Below are 13,046 nucleotides of genomic sequence, written 5' to 3' on the forward strand. Positions count from 1 at the left end.
GCTGGTTCTGCGTACCATGTGACTTACACCATGGTGAGTCTTACTGTGTGAAGAGTAATACCTGTGACATGTGTCCGGCAGTTCTGGCTGTTATGAGTTTAATGTAGTTTTTTCAATGAAGATGGTCTGATTCGAAGAGTTGATGGATGTAGTCGCAAATCTGCAGAAGAGGAGACCATGGACAGAGGGGGGGAGACAGGGAAGAGAGAGAAACTTGTCAGTTAATAGTCTTCAATCAATCAATCGATCAATCGATCAATCGATCAATCAATCAATCAATCAATCAATCAATCGATCAATCAATCAATCTTTATTTATATAGCACCAAATCACAACAAACGTTACCTGAAGACTCTTTCCAAACAGAGCAGGTCTAGACCATACTCTATGTTTTGTTATTACCAAAGACCCAACATCAAGACAGGATCAGATCCAGTCCCATCTTACAGACAGGACTCAGTCTGATCTCATCTTAATCCACCATGAGCAGAGCACTTTGCAGCATTTAGCAAGTTATAGCGGCAAGGACAAACTTCCTTTAACAGGCAGAAACCTCCAGCAGGACCAGACTCATGTAGACACTAATCTGCTGAGACCTACCGTGTTGGGATTGGAAAAAGGGATAGAGGGAGATGATAATGTTTACAAGGTTAGTAGTTGTATCAGTTAGTCTACGGCAGCGACTCAGAGGAACCTACGAGACAAGGGAGCTCAGGGACTCCAGAAAGGTCTATGATGAGTAACTTTAATGACACAGGAAGAGATAAAGTAAGTGACAGGCTGACAAAGGAGAGAGGGGGGGGGGGTAGAGGGTGGGGGGGTGGGGGGTGGGGGGGGGTGTCTTCATTAAATGCATTTTAAATGAAGTACTAAATTGGTTCTGACAACTTTAATACCTTGAGAAAGATCTAGTCCTTCCACAGAATGTACCTTTAGATAATACAGTACCACTTGTGCCTTTTATTCTTCAACATGATCAGACAGATGACTGTTCACAGTTAACACATTTTGTATACCACAGGAGATCCATAATGTACAAACCAAATATGTGCTCACATTCTGGCTCCACACAGACTATAAATAGCTTGCTCGTGTTCACACAACAGCCTCTTTTACCACCACTGGATATATTTGGCAGTTTTTGTGATCAAGCAGCAGGCAGAAGAATGAGCGACAGAGGGAGAATGTCTATTTAAAGCAGAGCTTCACCTCCCACTCCTCCCTACAGTAACATGCTCAAAACAAGCTCAGCTAATGCGGGGACAGCTAGGTGTTTTTACCGCTGCATGATTATATTTATGTGAAGGGTCATTTTTATGGTCTCTTCTTTTATTGTCTGGTAATTACAATGTGTATGGAAATAACCATTAGACTGCTGCCCGGAAGATTATGTAGAGGCATGAGTAGTAAAAATATACTGCGCATACATACACTGCAGGAGAACAACAAATATCATGAGTTTCTAGAGATGTGATAACGTACGTTTACACAGAAATGTGACTGGTTGAATTCGTATGCTCCTAGGGTCAGTCTGGGTGATGTGTGTGTGCCCTGTGGCTGCCTCTGAATGTAATCTGGTAGTACGGTTTCATAATGTTGCTATCTTTAGATAACATGTCAACATATTGTGTTGCTCTGAAACCAGCGGGCAGAGTAGTTAGAGAAACTATTTTCCTTTCCAGTGAGATCCCCAAAGATTCTGAATAAACTTGAAGTGAAACACAGTACATGTCCATTGGTGGCCCTCAGATCTTCTTTAGCAAGGACCTCACCATCAACAGGATGTCATTTGATAATGATTTATTGATTTAATTGGAAAAGTGATTCTGAATTTGACCTTCCACATCTTGTTCCTGATTTGAGGGAGCGTATTAGAGGATCCGCCAATTAACCCAACCTTAAGAGCCCTATGTAGTGTGACAAGGTAGTATGTAGGTAGTGACAATGATGGTGGTAATACTGTTGGGGTTTTTGTTACTATTATTATTATTATTATTATTATTGATATCAGTAGTACTCCAGCCCCCCGCGACCCCTAATGGGCTAAGCGGGCAAGATAATGGATGGATGGATATCAGTAGTAATAGAAGTAAGCTTTGACATATATGATATTTTATTGATTGGATACATAGATATACAGTTTTGCTCACAAGTTTACATACCCTGACGGAATTTGTGATTTTTTTGGCCATTTTTCAGAGAATATGAATAAGAGAAATACTTTTTTTTTTCAGTCCTGGTTAGTGGTTGGGTGAAGCCAAATTTTTCCCAAACAGCTGTGTTTACTCTTATTATAATGACAACAGAAACTACCCAAGAAACCATACATTCTGCCAGGGTTAGTAAACTTATAAGCACAAATGTATATACACCACCAGTCAAAAGTTTGGACGCACCTTCTCATGCAATGTTTTTTATTTATTTTAAGTAATTTCGACATTGTAGATTAATACTGAAGACATCAAAACTATGAAATAATCTGGTTTTGCCATAATCTGGATTACAACAGAAGTCAAATAGGACTATCCATTGTGTACTAATCCTACCTCTGAACAACACAACTGATGGTCTCAAACACATTAAGAAGGCAAGTCATTCTACAAATGAACTCTTGACAAGGCTCATGTTCATTAGAAACCATTCCAGGAGACCACTTCATGAAGCAGACTGAGAGAATACCAAGAGTGTGCAAAGCTGTCATGAAGGAAAAAGGGGGCTACTTTACAGAATCTAAAATATAAAACATATTCTGCTTTGTTTAACACTTTTTTGTTCATTAAATAATTCCATATATGTTCTTTCACAGTTTTGATGTCTTCATTATTAATCTACAAGGTTGAAAATAATTGAAATAAATACCAATATTTGAATGAGAAGGTGTGTCACAACTTTTGACTGGTAGTGTATATATATATATATATATATATATATATATATATTCGTTTTTTTGTGATCATCTTTGTGTTTTATCTTGCCCATTTTTTTTCGTTATTGTTGTGATTATGTTTGTTCTATTTTCCTTGGATTTTTAATTATGTAAATTGTGTGTGGACTCCAGGAATAGTAGCACCCTGGTAGTAGCTAGTGGGGATTCAAATACATACATTTCAAATGTATAGTAGGAAAGAAAGAGAGAAAGCGATAGGAAGACAATGGGCGGGAGGGCGGGGAGGAGAGGGATATGTTTGAACTTATAAGAGAGCCAGATGAGGCGTGGTCGAGGTGATCCTGCTCCTGAAACTTTACTTGTATAGCATCCCTAAAAACGAGCTAATGAATCTTGTGAATCTCCACACAACAACAACAACACTGCATAATCTAGTGATGTATACCTCCCTTAAGTAATCCAGCAGTATAGTTGGTGGCTATAGTATGTCATCCCAGCATAAAGCACCAGATGGGACTCAAATCTGGCTCTCTTCCTTGTAGACCCGAGTGCTAGCTGACTGGCCATAATAAGCAGAGGTAACAGACTGTGCAGCTGGGCCCCTCCTCTGCATAATTACTAATGACTAAACTCTTAAAAGCGCTTTACAGCAACAGTACAGGCAGTTTGAATACTGAGCTGCTCTGTATGTGTTTGCTGAAATATCTTTTGTAAAAAATAACATATGCCTGTTCCATTCCAAAAAAACAACCACATTTTGACCCGTTACAACATGTGCAGGTAATACAATCTCAGTCCCTACTTTTAGAAATATTCCCCCATTGTCATTTGTTTATTTGAGCTAATGGACAACAGAGCAGTGAGGAACATTGGCCTGAAACTCTGTTGAGAGCTCTTTCTTGTGGGTTGAATAATGTGAGCTAGGCTGTGAGTCATGGTTGTTGAAGAGGAGGAGAGTGGAGAGAGGTTGCATCCCAGTCATGGTGTTGCTCTACATTCAGTCTGCAGGGTGACCATTGGCCAGAGTTACTGTACAGGCTGTAGGCAGCGGTGAATCACAGACCTGTTGCAACATTGTGTAGTGGCACAGATCCTTCTCTCAAATCAAGCTCTTGGTCTTTGTGCCATCGACTCGCCTCGAGTGTGATCTTTCACAAACCTCTCCACAAACACAAGAAACCCTTTTATACTAATGGCATGACAACAACAAATTATAATGCCACCATGCTGCATCTTGAGTGCTCCTGCCTTTTAATCTAATTTGGTCTCACAGCTCTACAGTCTGCTAAGACACACTCAGGTGTTTGAACAGGTGTCCAAATTCAAACACAGAGATATGAACACAGATTGTGGGCTGCACATCATAATGGCTTACATTTCTGGTGATGCCATTTAATTCTATTGCATGTGGATATCTGAATGCAATTTTTCAGAGGACTGTAGTAACACAGCTACAAGCAGATGTGAAGGTTCTTTAGTGGTGGTGGAGATTCCAAATGGATGCTTTACTTTTTGGTACAAGTTTTGCACACTTTTTGAACCATGGCGACCTACGCCTGAATGCTCTGCAATTACACAAATGGTCAAGTCGATAATATCACAATCTGCAGAAGTACTTGGAAAAGCACTTCGAAAATGCAGTCCATCATTACATGACGAATCCAGACAACAAAAAGGATCCGCGTGGGCTTGACGAGGAGGCTTTTGGGAAAATGATGCTTGAGGATATGGAGCAGAAGAGCCCTCTCCTTCACTCTTATCACAACTCACAGTAACACTGAGAGGTCTTTTGTATAGCGTTCAGCTACACACAGGTGTCTCTTGTGTCCTCCAACATCTACCATCAGGTTGTTCTTCCTCCACAGACAGATCAGATGTGACTGCACAGCTCGCCTGCCAAACTTTTGAGCAATAATTTTATACATTAAAATCACATTGTTAGCTTGGTGTTTAAGAAACTGCTGTATGTACAATTTATTAACTCTATTTGTCCATCTGTTTATAAGTTCCTGGATCTCTTAATCATCAATCTGCTCACATGTTTTCAGTTTTTTTACTTTTATTTGTCATCCAGCTGGAAAGCTTGAGAAGAAGCAGCAAGTTTTCTTCACCTCTCCTCTCTTCTTCTGGCCAAACCTGCTGTTACCATAGAGATACTTCCCTCCAACCACAGTCTCCATCATGTCATACTTTTTCCAAGCTGACTTGGTCATATCTGCCTTCCTTCTGCACGTAATCTTAACATCTCAATCTTATTGGAAGCATCCACAAAAATCCAGTTAAACTTTGAGCCAAAACTTCCTCAGACCTCCTGGAAATGTGAAAAAACACAAGGCATGCTGTGGTCCCATTATGAACATACACGAACAGTGCAGGGATTGAATGCCACCCCAGGGAATGATAGCCATCTGTATGAGTGTATGCTACAGTAAGCAGAGCGGGGAACAGAGATGAGCAAACAAAGACACAGCATTTCAGTGTCGTGACCAAGAATAGCGCTCACTCCTGATACAGCTGCTGCATAATCCTGCTGCCACCAATGCTATCTCGTCACTCTGTAAACCCTGAGCTGAAGTGTCAGTCTATTAGTCAGTATGGTAATAGTTGCAACATTCTCAGAGGGGAAAACAGGCGCACACAGCAGAGCAGTTATCTCAAGCAAAAACAGTGAATTCATTATTCTCCCAGCATGAAATCCTCCCTTCTCTCATCTCTAACAGGAGCAGAGCTATTAGTAAGATAGCAAAGTACTTACTGAAAGATTGATACAGCTGATGAAGCTCCTTAGACGCAGCACCACCTCGTCCAAAAAGCCCGTTCATGAGGGGTCTCCCTCGGAAGCCACCAGCCAGAATCAGAGCTTCGCTGGTTCATCAAATTCGGGGATGTCATCCTCACTGGGGAGAGAGTGGAGCCGAGGGGAGAGAGAGATGTGCTTTGGCAGTGCAGGGAGCTGTGAGGCAGCAGGAGCGTGTGGAGATTACTGCTTACAGAGAGCTAGATCGGAGGAGAGAGGGAGGGAGCGAAGGACTACAGTGAAAAGGCATTGTAGAGTAATGCAGTAGAGCAATGATCACATACAGTACAGAGTAAGAAAAAGCTCTCACCCCCTCTTGCATCTCTATTAACCAATCACCCTCATCACTCCTTCTTGCTCTACCCATACTGCAGCAGCTGTCACTTATCACGCTATTACATGTGGCTCAACACACTGCATTTACAGCCAGCTCCCAATGGATGCAAACTACTGAACTGCAGCTCATTAGAGACTAAACATGATCACTACAAAACCTCCCCTGGATGAGGAAGGGTAATTAATTAAATCAAAGAACTGACATGACAAGGACATGCTACCTTCAAGTAAACAACAATATGAGCAGTTAAACAGAGATGAAGGGTTTGACGAGGAGCCATAAATAGAAGCAGAAACTGTGAATGCAAAATGCAGAAGTTTTACATTTAATACCTGCATGAAAATACAGACAGACACCATGCAATTTTTTCAGCAAATTGTGCAAAAGCAAACAATTAATTCATGCAATACTTGTATCTTAGTTATTTCTATCCCATACAGTGGCCTTCAAGGGGGTTCATTCACAAGCTGTAATAACCATTAGGATGAACCTGAGTTTGGAAAACTGTTTAATTATCTCTCATATTTGTCCTTAAAATAAATCATATGCTTAGAAATACCTTTCTCCCTCTAGACTTCAGCATAACTCACAATCCTGTACAGCCAAAATGCCACATGGAACATTCAAAACCCCTGATTCTGTATCTCTAATATTGTTCACAACAAAGTTAAACCATGAATGTGATGTGACGAAGCACCTTGACTGTACCAGTGTAAACAGTAATACAGAGCACGGCATGTCACAACCCAACAAGGTCCCCCGTGTCTGACACACTAGTTCAGGCTCACCTCACTTTTCTTGTTTAATACTAATGTAAGCCAAATGACACGTCAGTGTGATACTGACTTGCAGCAAACCACACACACACACACACACACACACACACACACACACACACACACACACACACACACACACACACACACACACACACACACACACACACACACACACACACGCACATGCACACATTGACAGATTACACACACAGTAACAGATGGCAGAACCTAACCTGGCAAGCAGTGCTACATGAGCGCAACAGAAGGGACAAGATGCTCAGAAGGTGCAAGCACAGTCCTGTACAATCAATGAGTGTTACAGTAATCAGTGGCAGGCAGGGAACAAGTGCAGCGCTCATGTACTCACTGCTTGTTAATGAGACTTTATGACTGTAGTACAGATAAGGTCATGTAACAGCTGTGTGTGTAAGGTCAAGGTACCCCCAAATGCTGGCCTGGTATCAGATCACATCCCAGCTCTCTGTACTCATCCGTCCTCCTGTCAGAATTTGACTCCTAACATTTGCATCCGACGCACTGATGACTTTATTCCTTCAGCCGCTGCAGGCTTCTTTGACTCAAACAAGCAGATCTGTCGGTGTCATTTTGTCAAACCGTTTAATACATGAAAGTGCAGTTTCCCTGCTGTTCCTCAGAGATACTTGAGGAAAATATGAAGACTAATAGAAAAAATATATTTTTACTGTATGCTATATTCCATAATCTACCCTTTTGTTAGAGACATGTGAGTTCCCTCAACATGACACTTTTAAAAACTTCACAGCTACTGTAAAAACCTTATGGGCATCTGCAGTGAGTGCTGTTTTAAACCAGCAGAGCCGTCGCCTCTCTGCTCCTCAGAGAACCATTGAATCACATGTGCTCAACAATGAATACAAATCTGTTTATAGTTAACTCAGCTTCTTTGATTATAGTGATTATGATTAGCACTGATTAACTGAGTAAATGTGGATGACTGCATTTTACTTTAGTTTTAAGAGGGTTGTGTTTTCACAGTGAGGAGTCTTGGATTGAAGCAGAGGCACCACACTGATGTAACCCAGCAACAAGGTATTGTAGGTCTGTTAGCCAAATCCCAGATTAACTCTGAGGTATCTATGGAAAACTACAACCATTACTGTGATATGTTTTTAATGGATTTCTCTGATTTTAATGTGCTGCAGTTATTGCATTTTTAATCGTTTAGAGTCTCTTGATAATTCAAATATTGTGATCATTTTGTGTTCCTGCAAATTACGCTAAATAAAGCTTACTACATAATTCAAGAGAAGTGCACTCTGAAGCAGTGGCAGATACAAATACAGGACGGGCTTAAATGTCACAGATGTGCTTCTTCAGCAGGTGCCGCAAGATTTCTCAAGCATGAAGGTATTCCCGTGTAAAAACACTGCCATCCGCTGGTAAAACACTGAAAAAAGCTCATTTATCTGGTGTGCTCTGTGCAGTTAGGACCATCATAGAGGACTGCTGCAATCTAGAGGTTTGAAGAGCTTGATTTTGTTACATAACAGGTAGCCAAACCTTGCTCTAGTTGAAAAACAGCAGAGCAGGGCTTCAGTGACTAAGGGTTGATGTTATATAAGCAGAGCACAAGTACAAGGAAGTTACTGCTTTGGGACTTGGTTTAAACTGACTCTATTATTAAAGATCTATTCACTGTTTGGGATTTTAGGGTTATCAGAATATCAAATAAAGGACTGTAAAAGACAGAGACATGTTCTGATTCATGTTTTCTGAAGGAAAAATCCACTTATCAAAACAACCTTTTAGCTATAAAGGTCTTAAAGGTAAATGTCAAACACTCCTAACATCATTAAAAATAGATTTTGAGCATTAAATCATTTAACCTAGTTCCCGTAAATAATGAGCGTCTTTGCAGCTGTGCAGTGGAGTATGTTAATTATTTATTTACCAATAATTTGAGGGGATGTGATTGTAGTATCATTTTTTTCAGCAGAGGGAGCCATAGTCAAAGAATAACAAGGGATGTTTGATCCAAAGAGTCAGTCTGGCAGAATTGTGTCCATTCTCTGACAAAAGGATATACATACTCAAAAGTTTGGACACAAAGTCATTCTACAAATGAACTCTTGACAAGGCTCATGTTAATTAGAAACCATTCCAGGAGACCACTTCATGAAGCAGACTGAGAGAACACCAAGAGTGTGCAAAGCTGTCATGAAGGAAAAAGGGGGCTACTTTACAGAATCTAAAATCTAAAACATGTTCTGCTTTGTTTAACACTTTTTTTTGTTAATTAAATAATTCCATATAAGTTATTTTATAGTTTTGATGTCTTTGGTATTAATCTACAGTGTTTCAAATAATTAAAATAAATACAAACCCTTGAGTGAGAAGGTGTTTCCAAACTTTTGACTGATAGTGTAGATGTTTTATAAGTAATATTGAAAAAACTCAGTGATAATATTGAAAAAACTCAGTGATAATATATATTAACTTGGTCATACATGAATTAATGTATGAAGTAACTGTTGATTAAAATACCTAAACCAATGATTTATTAAACAAGCTGTCATTACATGAAGTCATAGTGACAGGATCATTAGTTCAAGGTGAACAACAGGAATTAATAGTACACCCCTTATTAATTCATACAGAAATGTACCATGAGTCATGCATTACTTCAACATGAATTAAGCCATTATTGTAAAGTGTTACCGGATTACATTAATATGAAAAACATATATATGGGTACACACTGCCATGTCATTATGTAGTCATGTTTAACATTAATTACTTTTTGTCACCTTTACACTAATGCGCAGTCTGTCTGTCTTTTTTTTGTTTCTTCTGAGCTATATCATAATATTTCTAATCAAACTGTCTCACAACACAGAGGTTGTTGTTTTTTTTTCTGTTCATACAGTTAACCCAACATCAGCAGACTTACACTAAAACTGAAAATGTGCTGCTGAATTCCTTTAGTGTAGCGGTGTATTTAAGCATTAAGGCTTTGATGTGCTCTGAGGAAATCACCCCTTATCTACGAGGTGGCCCCAAAAAACCCTAAAGCTATATGGACAGGAGATCAGCAGGCTGTGACCCACTTCTTTTCACTTTATCAGCTCATGTGGCTTTGTTTGTGATCATTCATCACTAATGCCCCTCCCCCAGCATTAACCTGGCCCCATCTCCATCCCCCACTCATAAACACAAACTCGTTGTTGTATCTGACAAGCTTATTCTAAATGTAATCTGACCTCACAGTAGTTGTTCCTTTCACTTTCCTCTGTGAAAAAAATAACCACAGACACCGGTTAGCAACATCTGGACCCAAAACTAAGAAACTGCCAAAGCTTTAACTCATTCATTATAATATTTATGGAGTTGTCAAACCCTATCTCAACACTTCATCAGTGATGTCATATTTTATAATGAGCAATTGAATCAAAGATCTTCTGATACTGTATAACTTTCATCTTTGGGGATAAATATCTTTAGAAAATTATACAAAGTTTTAAATCAAAAGAGCATATCTAATCTGTCATCAAATAAATAAATACTTGCATACATAAACGAAAAATAAAGTTAGTGCTATGTTGTATCATTTTTCTCCAGATAAATTTTATTTGAACATTATTTTAAAATTTTAGCTAATTTCAATTTCTATGGCCTAGTTTAATCTTAAGCAGTTTAATGAGAGTAATGGAATATTTCTCGGTCAATAAGATAATATATTCACAAATCTCCTAATCTTCAAAGTAACTGATAATTGTATCCTGTAATTTAATTATGGTTTCTGCAAAGTCAGCATGCGATGGACATATTGAATTGAAACCGAGTACTGGTCAAGCATGCCTACTGCAAGACACTTAAACACAGTATTGTTCTTAGCATCGATAGTGAAAGGTTATGTACTATGTGAGAGACATAACATTAAACAAAATGAAACTATTAACTTTTTCCAAATCTTCAATTGTGGCCCAAGTGGATTTGCATTCAAGCAGACTAATATTAGCTAGATGCTAGCTTTGAAACAGCTCTTGACAAGTCTATTCTAAACGTAATCTTACCTCAGAGTATTCCATTCACTGTCTCCCTCTGTGAAAAATATGATAACCACAGACACCGGTTAGAAACATCTGTACCCAAAACTATAAACTATATACTATATATAATACTTGGGCTAGTTGGCAGAGCTACATTGCCATATATGGAAAGTATCTTCTGGTACAAGATGTAGACCACATAGGCCATTCCTACTTGACCTTTTCACATGAGGTAACATTTGTTCTCTCTTTATAGACTTGAAAATATAATTATAATAGCCAAACAGTTTTAAAGTGTTAAATATATTTTGACTATCATGTTACCTGTAACACTACGGAAGAGGATTAGGGCCACTGAAAAAAAAAAAAAAAAAAAATGAAGGTCAAATTTTTGTTGAATTATTATTATTCTGAGATTAAAGTCAGAATTCTGAGAAAAAAAATTCTGAATTCTGAAATTAAAGTCAGAATTCTGAGATTCATTTGAAAAAATACATCATTATTATGATTAAAAAAAAGTCAGAATTGTGCCAGAATCCTGACTTTTTTATCATAATAATCATATATATTTTTTAAATGACCTTAATTTTTTTTTTTTTCAGGTGACCTAATCCTCATCCGTAGTAACACTTTTCTAAACTGTTTTTTTTTTCTGTTAACCTAATGTAACCGTGACAGTTCAATAAATGTAATGAGTTTTCGTTTTTATGATAGGGTCACATTCAGGGGCTCAAAGTGGTCTAGCCATTTAGTCCAAAATCACATCCTCATAATTATAGCCCATCATCTCAACATTTTTTCCTCTAGCCTACTTATTTTGACAACAACTGGTGCATCATGTTTTAAGGCCAGTCACTGTATAATCACTTCACGTGCTTTCAACTGTATGTCACTGATTTGTGAGAAAAGTACCAAAATATGGCGCTATCATTTTCAGCCAATCGCCTGCTCGTTTGTAACAGGTCGCAGCTGACGTCACTACCGCGGCGTGAACGCGCATTAGAGACGGGAAAAGAGGCTGAGAAGCTCTCGGGATCGCGCTCATCTGTTTGGCTGGAAATTGCCTCCGCGGTGTAACAGGCCGATCATTATGGGGGACACAGGACCCCGAGACGGGTTAGATCCTGACCGACCGACCGCTGTACTCAGATCATCGAGGCGGTTTATTCCGAGATAAAAACAAAGTGTGTGTCCTATAATAGACAGCCTGTCAGTAAGCTGCAGAGGAGGCGGTCTTTGCTGGGATTCAATCTGAGCTACAGTCGGGCAAGGAAAGAGAAACGCGAGGAAAGACTGTTTACAATCTATCTGGATCCACCTCGGAACTGCGGGAATGATGGATGGATTGTCGATTGTAAGCCGGTCCGGTCAGCCCAGCCCTGTCAGATCAGGGTGGGTTCATCCGGAATAAAATCAGTGAGCTCTCATCTGTTGGCTTCTCCTCCGCCGGGCGGCAATGTCCGCTTTCTGCCTAGACCTGCAGACGTCCGCCGGGGTTTCAGCACCACTGGAGCTGGACAGCGACTGCATGGAGCCCCGAGCGAGCCCCGGCGGGCCCCAGGAGCCCGGCGGGTATCAGGGTCACCCGCTGCGGCACACCGGCTCCGGAGGCCTCGGCATGGCCTTGGAGGAGGAACTGGCCATGCTTTGCGGGGAGAGGGGCGACCAGGGGGAGCTGTCGGACCTGCAGGAGACGCTTTCCGTGGGGCATAACGCAGACCTGCTGTCGCTCTTCCGTCAAAAGGAAAAAGACTTGGTTTTAGCTGCTAAACTCGGCAAAGCGCTGCTGGAGAGAAACCAAGACTTGACCAAGCAATATGAAAAAATGCACAAAGATCTCAACGAAAAATTAGAGGTAAACTACTGAAAGCAAGTTTTCATTTACCTATCAATAAGGAGCAGCAGGTTTCTGCGGCCTCTTACTTACTGGTTTGATGTCAAAATTACATTTTCTGTTGGGCCTTGTTAAGTTTTTGTGATGTAAACAAACTCTAAGGTCTGCAGCCTGTGAGGCTGAGCTCCACAGCCAAACTACCCAAAGTAGAGGGTTACACCTTTTTAGAGAAGCATTTCACTTTAGCTCATCTGCTGTAAGCTGAAACGCTATTCCTTTATTCCTTTATTCAGATCCCAATTAGCTGCCACTAACGCAACATATACTCTTCCTGGGGTCCTCATAAAACAAACAACATACAAAATATACATGAAATAGTAA

General features: G+C 39.9%; 2 protein-coding genes across 3 annotated transcripts in view; one reads left to right on the top strand and one right to left on the bottom strand.

Moving 5' to 3' along the window:
- The window catches only part of LOC117818917 (citron Rho-interacting kinase), a 61,031-nt gene extending 50,010 nt beyond the window's left edge, over positions 1-11,021 (bottom strand). The window contains exons 1-3 of the mRNA XM_034692058.1: positions 10,856-11,021; positions 5,643-5,884; positions 62-160 (exon numbers count right to left, since the gene is read on the bottom strand). Of these exons, the coding sequence (XP_034547949.1) occupies positions 62-70 (9 nt within the window). The 5' untranslated portion in view covers positions 71-160; positions 5,643-5,884; positions 10,856-11,021. The remainder of the gene's footprint in view (positions 1-61; positions 161-5,642; positions 5,885-10,855) is intronic.
- An 836-nt stretch (positions 11,022-11,857) lies between these two features.
- bicdl1 (BICD family like cargo adaptor 1) overlaps positions 11,858-13,046 on the top strand; it is a 29,635-nt gene continuing 28,446 nt past the window's right edge. For both annotated transcript variants that reach the window (XM_034691148.1, XM_034691149.1), the window contains exon 1: positions 11,858-12,686. In XM_034691148.1, the coding sequence (XP_034547039.1) occupies positions 12,288-12,686 (399 nt within the window). In that variant the 5' untranslated portion in view covers positions 11,858-12,287. The remainder of the gene's footprint in view (positions 12,687-13,046) is intronic.

This window comes from Notolabrus celidotus, chromosome 9 (genome assembly GCF_009762535.1).
Source record: "Notolabrus celidotus isolate fNotCel1 chromosome 9, fNotCel1.pri, whole genome shotgun sequence".
NCBI lineage: Eukaryota > Metazoa > Chordata > Actinopteri > Labriformes > Labridae > Notolabrus > Notolabrus celidotus.